The 15995-nt window shown below is 26.4% G+C and overlaps 4 protein-coding genes across 5 annotated transcripts; 2 read left to right on the top strand and 2 right to left on the bottom strand.

The window, feature by feature from the left end:
* Nucleotides 1-2523: 2523 nt before the first annotated feature.
* On the top strand, nucleotides 2524-3772 carry OCT59_013911 (uncharacterized protein; the record flags this gene model as incomplete). Its single annotated transcript, XM_066141836.1, has 10 exons — nucleotides 2524-2543; nucleotides 2616-2650; nucleotides 2740-2759; nucleotides 2966-2998; nucleotides 3079-3112; nucleotides 3303-3335; nucleotides 3414-3449; nucleotides 3536-3568; nucleotides 3625-3653; nucleotides 3740-3772. The coding sequence occupies 10 exons, from the start codon at nucleotides 2524-2526 to the stop codon at nucleotides 3770-3772; spliced, it is 306 nt and encodes a 101-aa protein (XP_066001929.1).
* Nucleotides 3773-6870: 3098 nt separating this feature from the next.
* OCT59_013910 (uncharacterized protein) lies at nucleotides 6871-9322 on the top strand. The gene is made up of 5 exons (XM_025309155.2): nucleotides 6871-7024; nucleotides 7140-7291; nucleotides 7440-8282; nucleotides 8371-8920; nucleotides 8989-9322. Exons 3-5 carry the CDS (start codon nucleotides 7547-7549, stop codon nucleotides 9041-9043), a joined length of 1341 nt encoding a protein of 446 aa, XP_025182497.2. The 5' UTR covers nucleotides 6871-7024; nucleotides 7140-7291; nucleotides 7440-7546; the 3' UTR covers nucleotides 9044-9322.
* A 2735-nt stretch (nucleotides 9323-12057) lies between these two features.
* OCT59_013909 (uncharacterized protein) lies at nucleotides 12058-13605 on the bottom strand. Its single transcript, XM_025315617.2, has 4 exons — nucleotides 13217-13605; nucleotides 12928-13105; nucleotides 12657-12793; nucleotides 12058-12585 (listed from the first exon to the last, which is right to left on the bottom strand). The coding sequence occupies exons 1-4, from the start codon at nucleotides 13489-13491 to the stop codon at nucleotides 12474-12476; spliced, it is 702 nt and encodes a 233-aa protein (XP_025182496.1). The 5' UTR covers nucleotides 13492-13605; the 3' UTR covers nucleotides 12058-12473.
* On the bottom strand, nucleotides 13604-15610 carry OCT59_013908 (uncharacterized protein). 2 transcript variants are annotated; one of them, XM_025315616.2, is made up of 6 exons: nucleotides 15420-15610; nucleotides 15263-15342; nucleotides 14960-15183; nucleotides 14288-14892; nucleotides 14036-14198; nucleotides 13604-13971 (listed from the first exon to the last, which is right to left on the bottom strand). In XM_025315616.2, the coding sequence occupies exons 1-6, from the start codon at nucleotides 15569-15571 to the stop codon at nucleotides 13702-13704; spliced, it is 1494 nt and encodes a 497-aa protein (XP_025182495.1). In that variant the 5' UTR covers nucleotides 15572-15610; the 3' UTR covers nucleotides 13604-13701. The 2 variants fall into 2 exon arrangements, with proteins under 2 accessions (XP_025182495.1, XP_066001928.1); XM_066141834.1 differs by having other exon boundaries at nucleotides 14036-14892.
* Between the last annotated feature and the right edge of the window lie 385 nt (nucleotides 15611-15995).

Genomic DNA, 15995 nt, shown 5'->3' with positions numbered 1-15995 from the left:
TTTTTTATAATATTTTTTATTTAGGAAATTAGTTTCAGCGTGGATACCGTTTTCCTAGGTAAAGTTTTGAAAAGTTTTGAAAAAAAACATTTTATAACTAAAAACGTTTTTTTAAATATTTTTTGTTTAGGGAATTAGTTCTGGCATGAATACCATTTTCCTAGGTAAAGTTTCAAAAAATTTTAAAACTTTCTTAAAAAAACGTTTTTTTAATTAAAAAAATGTTTCTTTTTTATTTTTTTTACAAAGAAAATCAGTTCTGACGTGGATACTGATATTCTAGGTAAGTTTTGAAACTCTTTTGAAACTTTCTTTTAAAAAAAAACATTTTAACATAAAAAAACATTTTTTTTTTGTTTTTTTTTTGCAGAAAATTGGCTCCGGCATTAGGGATGGTAAAGTCCTATGTCCTGGACCTAAAGACCTGGTCCTAGGACCTGGACCTGGTCTGCAGATCTTTAGGTCCAAATTTTGGACCAGAAGCGGACCAGGTCCTAAAAAGTCCTAGCCAATAAGGTTATAAGAGACCTATATGTTTAAATTATATATGTATAATTTGCTGTAAATTTGATATTAAGTAATTATAAATTATAAAAAAGTGCACTGCAATATTGCAATACAATTTTTATATTATTAAAATCATATAAAAAATGAGTTGCGATATTGCGATTCACATTTTTATATTAAAATCAATATAAAAAAGTGAATCGCGATACCACAACTCACTTTTTTTATATAAAATCAATATAAAAAAGTGAATCGCGATACCGCAACTCACTTTTTTTATATAAAATCAATATAAAAAAGTGAATCGCGATACTGCAACTCACTTTTTTTATATAAAATCAATATAAAAAAGTGAATCCCGATACCGCAACTCACTTTTTTTATATAAAATCAATATGAAAAAGTGAATCGCGATACCACAACTCACTTTTTTTATATTTAATTATTACTAAAATTCATAAAATCTATAAATAACTTAGTCAGGACCAGGTCCTAACAGGACCTGGTCCGCAGGTCCGTTCAATAGGACTTATAGGTCCCAGGACCAAGACCGGACCAGAACTGACCTAACCATCCCTATCCGGCATGGATACCGATGTTCCAGATAAGTTTCAAAAAAAAAAATTTGAAACTTTATAAAAAAAAACGTTTTTTTTCATTTTTGTATAGGAAATCGTTTCCAATGTGGACGCCGATATTCCAGGTAAATTTTGAAATTAAAGTTTTGAAACTTTTTTAATAAAACATTTTTAATGAAACATTTTTTTATCTTTAATTATAGGGATATCAGTTCCAGCATGGATACTAAATCCCAAAAATAAGTTTCGAAAAAGAATTTCGAAACTTTTTTTAATGAAAAAATGTATTTGTAACAGCCTGTTACATATCTTATTTGTAACATCCTTTTTTTATTTTTTTTTAATAATAAATTTAATGTGTTTCACAAATAAAATTTTTATATGCAAAATTTAATTTGGAAAACTTTTACTTAATATATTTAAGACAGTTTCATAGACAAAATTTTAAGTTATAAGCAGTTTCTTGAAATTTTTTAAAAAATTCTTTTGTCTTAGTTACGACTGATCTTTTGTTTTTGTTTACATTACACCTGATCTTAAATTTTAATTGGATAAAATTGGGGGTTGTTACAAATAAGACGCGTAACAGGCTGTTACAATTAGATTTATCCTTCTTTAATAAAACATTTTTATACTAAAAACATTTTTTTTATTATATTTAATTATAGGAAATCAGCTCCAACGTGGACGCTGATATTCCAGGTAAGTTTTGAAACTAAAGTTTCAAAACTTTTTTAATAAAACATTTTAATGAAACATTTTTTTATTTTTAATTATAGGGATATTAGTTCCGGCATGGATACCGAATCCTAAAAATAAGTTTCGAAAAAAAGAATTTTGAAACTTTCTTTAATAAAACGTTTTTATACTAAAAACATTTTTTTTATTATATTTAATTATAGGAAATTGGCTCCAATGTGGACGCTGATATTCCAGGTAAGTTTTGAAACTAAAGTTTTGAAACTTTTTTAATAAAATGTTTTTAATGAAACATTTTTTTTATATTTAATTATAGGGATATTAGTTCCAGTATACTTCTCAGTAGAATTAAAAAGTCAATGTCAAAATATTACGGCATAGCCAAAAACAATTACGTTAGTACAAATACTATTTACTAATAAAACATATAATTACAGCGAATTACGGCATTTTAATTACGTCTGTCATAATTCAAAAATTCAATTCCGCTGATAAGTATAAGTTCCAGCATGAATACCGAATCCCAAAGATAAGTTTTGAAATTTTGAAACTTTAATATAAAAACGTTAATTTTTAATGTTTTTTTATATTTTTTTGTAGGGATATCAGTTTTAGCGTGGATACTGAATTCCAAAGTTAAGTTTCAAAAAATAAATTTTGAAACTTTCTTTAATAAAACATTTTTATACTAAAAACATTTTTTTTTTATTATATTTTATATAGGGATATCAGTTCTGGCATGGATACCGAATCCCAAAGGTAAGTTTTGAAGTAAAACTTTCAAAACTTTTTTTGAAAAAAATTATTAATTTTTTTTCTTCCATTTTGTAGGTTCGGTCTTCGGTTCTTGGGTGTTGAATATACAGGTGAGTTTTGAAGTAAAATCTTTCAAAACTTTTTTTAAAAAAATATTTTTTTTTAATTTTTTTTAAAAATTTTTTTTTCTATTTTATAGGTTCGGCCTTTGGTTCTTGGGTATTAGATACAGGTGAATTTTGGAGTAAAATCTTCAAAACTTTTTTAAAATAAATTATTTTTTTTTAATTTTATTTTAATTTTTTTTTTGTAGATTTCTTTCAGTTTTTGGACATTTGGATATATAGGTGAGTTTTAAAGTGAAAGAATCGAAACTCTTTAAAAAGAATAATAATTTTACTTTAATTTTTATTTCTATTTTGTAGGTTTTGACTTTCAGTTGGGCTTTAGATATATGGGTAAGTTTCGAAGTTAAAACTTCGAAACTTTTTTTTAAAACAAGTTTTTTTTTTAATTTTTTCTTTTTTCTATTTTGTAGATTTCTGCTTTCAGTTCTGATTTTAGACATATGGGTGAGTTTTGAAGTTAAAAAAACTTTGAAACTTTTTTAAAAAAAATTTTTTTTTCAATTTTTCTATTTTGTTGGGTTTGACTTTTGATTGGCTTTAGATATATGGGTAAGTTTCGAAGTAAAACTTCGAAACTTATTTTAAAAAAAGTATTTTTTTAATTTTATTTTAATTTTTTTTTTCTACTTTGTAGGTTTTGACTTTTGGTTGGATTTTAGATATATGGGTAAATTTTGAAGTTAAATTTCAAAACTTTTTTTTTAAAATAAGTTTTTTTTAAATTTTTTTTTTTTCTATTTTGTAGATTTTGGCTTTCGGTTTTTGAATTTTGGATATATGAGTGAGTTTTGAAGTGAAAACTTCAATTTTTTTTTTTAAAAAAGTATTTTTTTAATTTTATTTTAATTTTTTTTTTCTATTTTGTAGGTTTTGACTTTCAGTTAGACTTTGGATATATAGGTGAGTTTTGAAGTAAAAACTTCAAAATTTTCTTTTTTCTATTTTGTAGATTTCAGTTTTCGGTTCTTGGATTTTGGATATATGGGTAAATTTCGAAGTGAAAACTTTGAAATTTTTTTTTAAAAAAGTATTTTTTTAATTTTATTTTAATTTTTTTTTTCTATTTTATAGGTTTTGACTTTTAGTTGGGCTTTGGATATATAGGTGAGTTTTGAAGTAAAAACTTCGAAACTTTTTTTAAAAAAAATTATTTTTTTTAATATTTTTAAATTTTTTATCTTTAATTTTGTAGATTTCGACTTTTAGTTATTAGGCGTTAGATATATGGGTAAGTTTTGAAGTTAAAACTTTGAAACTTTTTTTTAAAAAAGTATTTTTTTTAATATCTTTAAATTTTTTATCTTCAATTTTGTAGATTTTGGCTTTCGGTTCTTGGGTTTGGATATATAGGTAAGTTTTGAAGTTAAAACTTCAAAAATTTTTTTTAAAACAAGTATTTATTTAATTTTATTTTAATTTTTTTTCTATTTTGTAGATTTCGGTTTTCGGTTCTTGGGCTTTGAAATTACGTAAATAATTTTGGATGAGTGGATGATGGTAAATGATGGTGGACGATGGATATTGAATGATGAGTAGTAGACGAGATGTGGATGATGTGGATGATAGTTGATGGTGATTGATGATGGTTGACAATAAATGGTGAATGGTGAATGGTGAATAGTAGATGGTGGATGGTGAATGGTAGGTGTAAATAGATAAATACTGTAGATATTAGATATTTAATATGATAATTTTTAATGTGTAATTTTAATAAAGCGAAATAATAAAATATAATCAATTGATTGTTATTACAAAATTAAATATAAGTTAAATATATAAAAATCATTAACAATTAGACAATGAAAATTAGACTTAATTTCGTTTAACATTTGGCAATTTAAAATTTGGACGAATGTCTAGTAAAGGTTGATTTTTGCCGATTTGTGATTGCCAAGTGGCAGGCGAACTGTGCAAATTGTCCATTTTAATTTTAACGATTTTTTGGCAATGATTGGCCAAAATTAGATCAACTTTCGTCTAACATTCGTCAATTTGAAATTTGGACGAAATGAACTATTTTGACCAGTGTAAATTTTGTGATCTACTGGACAAAGACATTAGAGCTACATGCTAAGATGATGCATTTCATACGTTATCTATTTGATTAGTCACCAACTCACCAATACACATGTGAAATTTCATAGAGAAATGATGAATGGTTTACAAATTAATAATATTAGCATAGTTATTTAGTTCTTTACTTAGGTATATTACTAACATTATTCTAATAAATTTGTAAATGTACTGTGATTATTAAAAAAAAAAATAAAAAATAAAAAATGTTTTTACAACGTTTCTATAATAATTTAATGAAAAAATATTGTGAAACATTTTTTCAAAGTAATTTTAATTAGAAAAATATTTTCACATTTTTTTAATTAATTTAATGAAAAATATTGTAAAAACATTTTTTTTAATATATTATTATAAAAAAATGTTTTTGTAATGTTTCTATAATAATTTAATGAAAAAATGTTACAAAACGTTTTTTTAATATAATTTTAATTAAAAAAATGTTTATGCAACATTTTTTTATTATAGGACTGATTAGTTTATTTTCATCTGATTCTAAATTATCTTTTAATATAAATTGGACTGGACTAAAATGAACTAATTATTTTAGTTTAGTTTCAGATTACTCTTTAATCCAGATCTTAGAATGCAAAGTATTTACAATTGTTCAAAATAAGAAAATCTGCAAGTTGATTATATATTACAAATTATAGATAGATTTAAATAGAGTCATAAGTACAGAATTTATCCTATAAAAATTTACTAGTGGTTGGATTTTAGAAATAATATTTTAGTACTTTATTTAAACAAGGCTTGACAGAAGTTATAAAAAAAAAAACTAACATTAGAAGAAAAACTAAGATTTTGATTTTAAGAATTTGCAGGAAGTATCATTAATTAACAAGACTAAGAAGCATAAGTCTTTTAAAAATAATATAAAAATTGGAATAGTTTATAATTTTAATTAAAATTCAGTCTTATTAAGAAAATTAGGCTTTATTTGAAAAGATCTTTTTAGATTTTGGAGTAAATTTGCTAAAATGAAATAGGTAACTTCATGGTTAATATTTTTTATTAATTCTTTATTTTTACATTTTTAATTTTTTTGTTTTTCTTTTTTTCTTTCTTATTTGTTTTATTTTTATATCTTGTAATATAATGGGTTTTATGAAATATTTACAAAAGAACATAGGTAATACTCTCTAAGACCGGAGATACTTCAAATAATAATCCCACTTTTTAAGTCTGAATTTCCATCTAACAGTATATATATGATGTTTTCTTGCAAAGATAATAAGTAGTTTAGTACTTAATTATATTAGGAATTTGTTATAGTAAATATGTATTCAGTTTTTCTATATTTTTTTCTTAATAAAGTATTAAATGTTGTTAAGTAGTGTTATATATGAAACATTATCTGGTAATTTTTTTGTGAATACAAACATTCAAATAATTCATATTTGCATTCAAGTTCACAGATTTTACAGATACAGGCAAGCTGTTAACTAACTTTAAAAATCTTTTGGCTGGAATTAACAAGAAAAACAGCTGGCATTAATGCAGACAAAATGTCCTGGATATGAAATTATAATGGACAGGATTGTCCAATGCCCATATCCATATCCTATGACAACACTAGTTGCAGGCATTATAAAAAAAAAATTTAAATTTATTATATAAAAATCATATAGTTTTAAAAATGCTAAAATTTAACCAATATTTTTTTTAAAAGAAAATTAACCAATAATTTTTAAAGTTTAAGTTATGACTTTTTAAATAATTAAAATATTTAGTAAAAATTTTTTTATTTGAAAACTAATCCATTATAAATTTTAAATTTTAAATAAAAAGAATATTTCATTGTAAATTTTAAAGTTATTTTATATATTTATTTGCTTTTAGAATTTCAAATATAGAAACTACAATTGATTAGCTTTCAAAAAAAAAAAAATTTATTACAATCTATTGAAAACTGACAGACTTTTATATATCTGAAAAATGCCAATTTATTGAAAATTACTAAGATAATTGCTATTGCCAAAGTCAAAAATCACGTGAGGTTAAATTTTTTTGTGGTAAATTTCGCAGTAACACAGGAATATATCGTGGCGCATAAGTATAAAAAACTAAACAGATAACTTAATGTTACTTTTTTTTTACATTCTTAAAGCGAACAAAGCGAATGAATTGCGGTCAAGCACCTAAACTTACACCTTGATTTTTTATTCCTGTTTCTTTTTTAAGCGGCTTATAAAAAGAGTGGAAAGGCTACAGTGCAATTTCCTCTACACTTTATTATATCACGTTTTCTCCTAACGGAATACATATATTTTAACAAATCAAGTAAGAGACCTTTATAAAAGTATATCTGTTTATACGTGTGAAATTATATCAATTTTACGTTCCTTACTCTCTCATTTTCCTGAATAATTCCTCGGTATCTTTACAATGTATTGAGTCTCTTGGTTAATAGGCCTAATCAATAAGGGCATAATAATTTCTGTTCATATGCTTGTGTACGACTCTTTTCACTCAACATCAATAGATACTGCTGTCTCTTTCTCTAACATAAAGTAAAAGACAATATTTGGATTATTTTTCGTCGTTAAGGTCATTATCTGTTTTACAACTTTATTTTCTTTAATAACATTCAATAAACGTTAGCGTTAATTGTCATCGAATACTTTTAACACTTGTTTCTTCTTTTTTCACTTTTCAATTATTTTACTAATTATATTTAACCTATTGACAAATAAAGATTTTCAATAAAGCTCAAAGAAAAATTATTTCAAAATCGAAATTCTAGTTTTAGATAGTTAATAATATTCCAATTAATAATATATATATATATTTCGAAAAAATCCAATGGGAAACTCTTCTTCGAAGAAACATTCGTTGAGTTTGTCGAAGAATAGTAATGATGTTTCAAATGAAGAAAAGAGAAAAGACAGAAAAGAAAATGATTCTGGTTCGGGTGCAGGTCCTGTAAATTTGATAGTCGATGAATTAGCTGTAGACACCAATCCTAATAATAATATATTAACCAATTCTGAAGACAGTTCACCTTCATCACCTATGGAATCAATTCTCCTACGACCAAATGGGAATAATGATTCCCATAATAATGCTACGGAGACAAATGATTCAAATGGACAGATGCCCACTCCTGGTCAAAATAACGCATTTACACTGGTGACAGGCAATGATTATGTGAAGTCTTTGGAGGTTGATGATATGATACAACGTCTCATTGTAGCTGGATATTCTAATAAGGTTTCAAAATCTGTTCCCCTAAAAAGCGCGGAAATACATGCTATTTGTCAAGCTGCACGTGATATATTCTTATCACAGCCGGCGCTCATTGAACTTTCTCCACCAGTCAAAATAGTCGGTGATGTTCATGGTCAATATTCGGACCTCATTCGGTTATTTGATATGTGTGGGTTTCCACCTGCAGCAAATTATCTATTTCTCGGCGATTATGTGGATCGTGGGAAGCAGAGCTTAGAAACTATACTGCTTTTACTCTGTTACAAGATTAAATACCCGGAAAATTTTTTTCTACTGAGGGGTAATCACGAATGTGCAAATGTGACAAGAGGTAAAATTTTTGATTAGAATTTAAATGCTAAGTTTTGTATTACAGTGTGTTAGATCATTTATCGTATCATTTTTTATTTAATTTCAAGTATATGGATTTTATGACGAATGTAAACGTCGATTAAGTCTCAAAATATGGAAAGCTTTTATAGGTGTGTTCAATTGTCTACCAATTGCTGCCATTGTGGCAAATAAAATTTTCTGTGTACATGGTGGTTTATCGCCTTCTCTCTCATCTATGGATGAGATTCGAAGTATTCAACGTCCCACTGACGTTCCAGATTATGGACTTCTAAATGATTTATTATGGTCAGACCCTTCGGAAACAGCTGTAGATTGGGAGGATAATGAGCGAGGCGTTAGCTATTGTTTCGGCAAAGCAATTATTAGTGAATTTTTGCAACGACACGACTTTGATTTAGTATGTCGCGCCCATATGGTTGTTGAGGATGGTTATGAGTTTTTTGACGATAGGAAACTGGTAACTGTGTTCTCTGCTCCAAATTATTGTGGAGAATTTGATAACTTTGGGGCAGTGATGAGTGTGAATGAGGAACTTTTGTGCAGTTTTGAACTACTTAAGCCACTTGATGCTTCAGTAAAAATACAACAACAAATTAAACAAAGGCGACGGCCAAGGTATGTGAATTTTGATACTGCGAAAACTTAGCATTGTGTCTAACACAGTTTATTCTGCTTTTTTTTAGTGGATTACTTGGACCCTATAGTCCACCCACTGTTGGTATGACGCAAACAGTATAAGGATTGTATTTTATTTGTATATTATTTACAGCATTTTATCCCATTTACATTCATTTTAATTTTAATAATTACCTACTTTCTATTTTCTGTTCGTTCATAAGAAAGAACATTATAATTTCTTGTTTTATACAGTATTTGTTTTATTTCTTTTATTATACGTTGTTTATTTATTTATATTATTTGTATTTTTATGGTAGTATATTTATATAATACTATCTAGTTTTTTTTAAATATATTTATTAAATATAAATTTTGTTTTTCTGACTTATTAATATTATTAATATTAAAGTTTCTGAGGGGAACTCTATATTTATGTATATAGAATTATTAATGAAAAAAAATTAAATATTTGAAAAGTTGGATATTTATGGATGATTTTAACGCTCACCAGTGGTGAAATTCACCCAAGGTAAAGTTCACCTATATTACATAATTTATTAAAATTTAAATTGTTTTGTTTTGAAAAAAATAATAAATTTATTAATAAAAATATTTATATAAAATATATAGTTTAAATATAATAATATATTATACAATAATTCATAAGTTAGTATTATTATAAAAAATGAATAAATCCTACAATATTAAGTAGATTTTATATTGCTAAACAACTTTCAATTAATAAAGGAAGTAAATTTCATTTGACTAAAGTGGTGAAATTATGCTCTAAAGTTAGTAAATGGAAAAAAGAAAAATTCGAAAGTTAGTACCGTTATGAAAAATGTAGATTTTTCCATATGTATTATACCTACACCCATGAAAATTAATATACACGTAGTTTCGACCTTGCTGAACAATTTTCAATTAAGTTAGAAAGTCGATTTCATTTGACTAAAGTGGTGAAATTACGCGCTGAAGTTAATAAACAGAAAAAAAAAAATTCGAAAGTTAGTACCGTTATGAAAAATGTAGATTTCTCCATATGTATTATATCTACACCCATGAAAATTAATATACAAGTAGTTTCGACCTTGCTGAACAATTTTCAATTAATTTAGAAAGTCGATTTCATTTGACTAAAGTGGTGAAATTACGCGCTGAAGTTAATAAACAGAAAAAAAAATTTGAAAGTTAGTACTGTTATGAAAAATGTAGATTTCTCCATATGTATTATACCTACACCCATGAAAATTAATATACAAGTAGTTTTGACCTTGCTGAACAATTTTCAATTAATTTAGAAAGTCGATTTCATTTGACTAAAGTGGTGAAATTACGCTCTAAGTTAGTAAACGGAAAAAAGAAAAATTCGAAAGTTATTACCATTATGAAAAATGTTGGTTTCTCCATATATATTATACCTACACCCATGAAAATTAATATACACGTAGTTTCGACCTTGCTGAACAATTTTCAATTAATTTAGAAAGTCAATTTCATTTGACTAAAGTAGTAAAATTACGCTCTGAAGTTAATAAATGAAAAAACAATTTTGAAAGTTAGTACCATTATGAAAAATATGGGTTTTTTTATATATATTATACCTACACTTATAAAAAATAATATACAAGTAGTTTTGGCTCTGTTGAACAACTTTTAATTAATAAAAGAAATTGATTTCATTTGACTAAAGTAGTGAAATTACACTCTAAAGTTATTAAATAAAAAATATAAAACTTTAGGAGTTAAACAGTTAGTAGTGTTATAAAAACACAAATTTCTCTATAAATTTCATTTCTAATTTATGAAATTGAGTTGTATGGGTTTAATAGTATGTTTGGAAAAAAAGTTACAGTTTAAAAAAATTCATAAAAAAATTTTTATTTACGTGTATGAAATTGTAAAACGTAATACAAACAAAATTAATATAAAACTTATAAAACTAAAATTATCATATTACTGGTGAATTTCACCAGAGGTAAATTCACCACTGGTGAATTAATTTTAAATTAACCACTGGTGAATATAAAATTAATCCTTTAAATAAACCTTTTTATTTCTATACTTTCTGGTTTTACATAAAATAAATAAATAAAATCTTGTAATTTTATTTATAAATAAAAATTATATATATCATAAAATTATGCTCAGAATGATTCATATAGATTCATATAACATAAATAATATAGTTAAAGTATTATAAAAATTAGTATAGGACAAATTTTATCATATAAAAAATTGATTCAAAATTCAACTTGACTCAATTCGTGAAAAACACTATCGTCAGAAATACCATCATTTTTCACTATATTTCAAATTTATTTTGCCCAAATTTCAGGTTTCAATTTGAAAGTTTTTCTTCAATTTTCTATAAATGCACCTTCTATAAAGTTCCAACTTAGGCTTTAATATTAAATGCACAGTTTTTATATATATATATTCTGTAAATACATCCTTTATAAAAAAATTTTATATAGTTTACTTATAAAATTTTTGTATTACCTTAATTTTAGACTAATATTATATATATTTATATGTGTTCTATAAATACACACCCTCTTTAAATGCACTCTTATACCTGGGATGCATTTATAGAGAGTTGACTGTATTTTTATATTTTTTATTAAATATAACTTTTTTATTTGTAATTTTATTAAAGTAAAAGTAATAGAAAAATATATAAACTCTAATATTATTAAATTACAATCCACTTGTACTGTCAATAGTTATTTTGATCCAATAGGCAAACCTTATTTAAATCAATCTTACCCTATTTTTAATATGAAGTAATCATAAGATTCACCTGATTTTTTTATATTACAAAATATTAAATTATATTTATTTAATTATAAAAATAAACTTATTTCTTACATTTGTCTTTAATAATCAAAGTGTACATAAAAATTTATTAATATTATTAATATTTAACATTTTAGAAATTCTTAATAATAATTTGTTATTTATTAATTAACAATATTATAAATACGATTGACAAAATAATATAAAAAAAACAGGTAAAATAATTGAATATTTGCATTCTATTGTATAATATATATTAGAATAATAAAAATAATGACCAAGTAATTTTATATAAATATTAAATATTATATTGAAAATTGTGTTAATTATATTATTTAATATCTATATTGTCAGTTTAGAAAAAAGCTTAGGATTTTATTAACGTTATTAATTTATAATTTGATTGCTTGCAAAAGATAACTAAATTCCTAAATAAACCTATAAACATAATATTTATTGTCTAATTTATACCTAATTCTTGCCAAAAACTGCTTTTTACTAGTGAAAACACCTAAAACACCTCAGATATCAAATCAACAAAAGGATATCTTTTTTTAAAACAATGAATATCTTTCCTTCTTTTTGACCTTACATGAAACCTTATATATATAAATATATATAAAATTAGCAGTTAATAAGCAAGATTAGGAAAATTTTTAATCTAAAAAGTGAAGATACAAAACAATAAAAAATAAATGGAATAAAAATTAATGTACGGCACAACGTCCATATATTATCCAATTAATTATACTTATACAAAGAAATGTTCTTTATTGTGATTACCACTCTTGATCGAATCGGAATGTGGCTGGAATTCAAGTTGTTGAACTGGAGTTAAACCCAAAGTTTGTTTCAGCTGCCGTCTAAAAGTTTTAAATAGTAAAGTTAAATAAATCATATTAATTGAGAGTAATTTTAATAATAATTTACATACCCAAGAGTCTCACAAATCTCTCTGTTGTTTGACGTTCGCGTCCACAAAGAAATTCTATAAAAGATTTTCCTAACAGACACTACAGCACCGCATACTTCATCTGCATAATCAAATCCTTCTCCAATGCAAGCAAGCATCTAAACCATAGAAGTGAAAGAAGAATTAAACAAATCAAATTTTATGCCAGCTGTATTTTGTAATTTAAGAATATCATATAAATAAATCTGCGCGTCTAACCAATTTTTCGAGCATTTAATTAATAACTACTCACTGTATAAAGCCAGAGAGTATTGATATCTTCACCAGTCTTATTTCGAGGAAATTGAATAACCCATTTCCCACCAAGTTCATTTACCGGATCCTCCCACATTGGTTTTATTCCTTGTTTAAAAAGATGGTAATTAGATCCAGGCGATAAATCAATAGCCTTGGCAACATTATTGTAAACACTATTAAAAAATAACCATCATTGTTCATTCTTAGTTTAAATTTCAATAAATCAAAATATTAACTTAAATTATAAATAATAAAAAGATTTCAAGAATAAAAGATTTACCTACCCCCAAAATTCTTCAACTGAATCGAATGTGATCAACTCCTTGAGGTTCTGAGACCAACTTGCTGTGTTTGCTTTTTTACCAGGGTTGTCGAACCATAACGTCCATGCGTTAAAAAGTGGATGTTTGACATTAAAATTTACGGGATCGTTAAAAACAGTTTTCATTTCACCGTCAAAAGGGAACGCGGAACTGTTGTTTTCATTTTCTGTTTCTTCAAAATCTGTAATTTCATGATTTACTTCTTCAACCGGAGTCACATTATCATTATCGGTCATTTTTATAACTTTGTAATTTAAATTCGTTTTAATAATTAAAAAAAAGTAGGTGTATAAAAATGGATATGAAAATGAAACGACAACACTGCTTTCATCCGTAAAAAATTTTTTTGTAAGAAATATCTATTCACGTGATGGTGATATTATATGAGCCATGTCACATGATCATGATTTATATTTAGCATGTTATAAATAATTTTATAAATAATTTTACAAAAGTAACTTAAGAGGATTTTCAATATAAGACCTCCACTCTTTAAGCCATTGAGAACCAACTGCCCCATCAACAACCCTGTGATCACATGAAAGTGTCACGTGCATGGTATTAACAATTCTATGACCTGTCTCAGTGTCGGGGTCAGGAACAAGTTTTTGCTCAGTAGTTCCTACAGCAAGAATACATGATTGTGGTGGATTAATAATGGCTGTGAAAGATTTAATTCCAAACATTCCTAAATTTGAAATGGTAAAGCTTCCTCCCTATAAAAATATATAATGTTTAGTTATGTTATATCATAGTCATGTTAGGACAAATTTAACCTACTTGATATTCCTGTGGTGCCAATTTTCCTTCTCTGGCACGACCAGCTAACTCCTTAACCTGATTTGAAATGGCCCCCAACCCCTTAGATTGTGCATTTGTTATGATCGGTGTAATTAAACCAGAAGAAGTAGCAGTAGCAATAGAAATGTCAGCATTATGGTATCTGAAAGACAAAAATTAATTGATTGGAGATGTGCATAATTGGAAAACTAGAAAATTATTATTCTTATTATTATACAATCCAATGCTCACTGTCGAATGAAATCGTTATTCCACGCGCTATTCACTTCTGGTATAGCCATAAGTGCGGAAGCAGATGATTTGATAATAAAATCGTTCACAGACAACTTATATTTTCCGTCGCTCGCATTATTAAGAGTTTCACGAAGTTGCAAGACCTTATCCATGTTAACTTCAATAGTTAAATAATAATGTGGAACTAATACTTTGGAGTCCGTTAATCGTTCAGCGATAACTTTACGCATGTTATTTATAGGAATGTCAGTATAAGCTGACGTAGGTTCGATAATTGGAGTTACTGGTTTTTCGGGCTTTGTGGGTTTATCGAAACTTTCAACATCAGCTTTTGTTATACGACCTTTCGGTCCTGTACCAGTAACTTGATCAAGAGAAATTCCACGTTCATGTGCTAATCTACGTGCTACTGGACTAGCAAAAATTCGCACATTAGTTGGCTGATCAGTTGTTGCTGTTCTAGACTCCGTTTGCCGAGGTGAAGCTTCTTCTTTTTGCTCAACAGGCTCAACCTTCTTCGTCTCAGTCGTTTCACTTTTTTCGACAACATAATCAGCAAATTGATCGATTCCTTCTTTATCCTCAATTAAAATAGCAATTGGCTATCATAATAGAAAAAGTTAGAATTTAAGGTTTTGGAATTCATATAATAATGATCATGTAACATACCGTCCCAACTTTGATGTCCTTTGTTCCAGCTTCAACAAATATTTTAGCCAGATAACCTTCTTCTTGACATTCAAAATCCATTTGAGCTTTGTCAGTTTCAATTTCTACTAAAACATCCCCAGGTGATACCGCATCGCCAATCTTCTTTTGCCAAGTGCCAACATTGCCCATCGACATTGTTGGAGACAATGCAGGCATTGAAACCACAGAATGGGGAGGATATGCTAAAAATCATACAAATTTAGAGAATTTAAGAATAGTTCTATCTTCCATTTAAATGATTCGGTAAAACGAAACACTTACATTTTGTAGTATAATAACGACGCGATGAATCTTTTCTTGTTCGGTTGTAAGTTAGACAGGCTGAATAATTTTTTCTAGCACTAAGTTGATGATATAATATTGTCAGGTCTACTTATGAAGTCAGTTTAGTCTTTAAATTAACACGCCTACAGCATACCAATAGGTCGACAAGGGTTTTACTCCAAATTTTACAACTCGCGTCAATGTAGGCATGGCTAATGGAGCGATTCTGACAGAAACGCGTGAAACTCCGAACCTACAGAGTCTAATCAAAACATGCTGGTCTTTTAAAATTTTTAAAGCATTCATTTTTGTATAGATAGAATTATTTCAATTGTGATCGGTCATATATTTTTTGAGATGACATCAATATGAGTATACCAAATTCGCCCTATAAAGTATTACCATAAAAGATATAGTACGGTAAGCTCATGTGAAATCTTGTGAATTGATAGGCTTTTAAACGCGAATTACGAAATTTATTTTCTGAAAAGCCTATCTATATGAGGCAATTTCCATTAGAGTAGGTAATTCTGTTATCGTAGAAGAATTTATTGCCTTTTGTAATAGTAGTAGAATAGAGCATTTAACATAGAAGAGAGTTACTAAAAATAGATAGGCTTTTTTTTTAAACAACATACATTTTTAGTTAGCTTTTCTATATGCAATATCCTTTTTTTTCTTTACAATTTCCGATGCTTCGTATTACTATTCTATCTTAAACAATAAGGTA

The sequence above is a fragment of the Rhizophagus irregularis genome, chromosome 21, assembly GCF_026210795.1.
Source record: "Rhizophagus irregularis chromosome 21, complete sequence".
Lineage (NCBI taxonomy): Eukaryota > Fungi > Glomeromycota > Glomeromycetes > Glomerales > Glomeraceae > Rhizophagus > Rhizophagus irregularis.
Note: the sequence above shows the minus strand (reverse complement) of the source record. Positions and strands in the feature narration are given on the sequence as shown.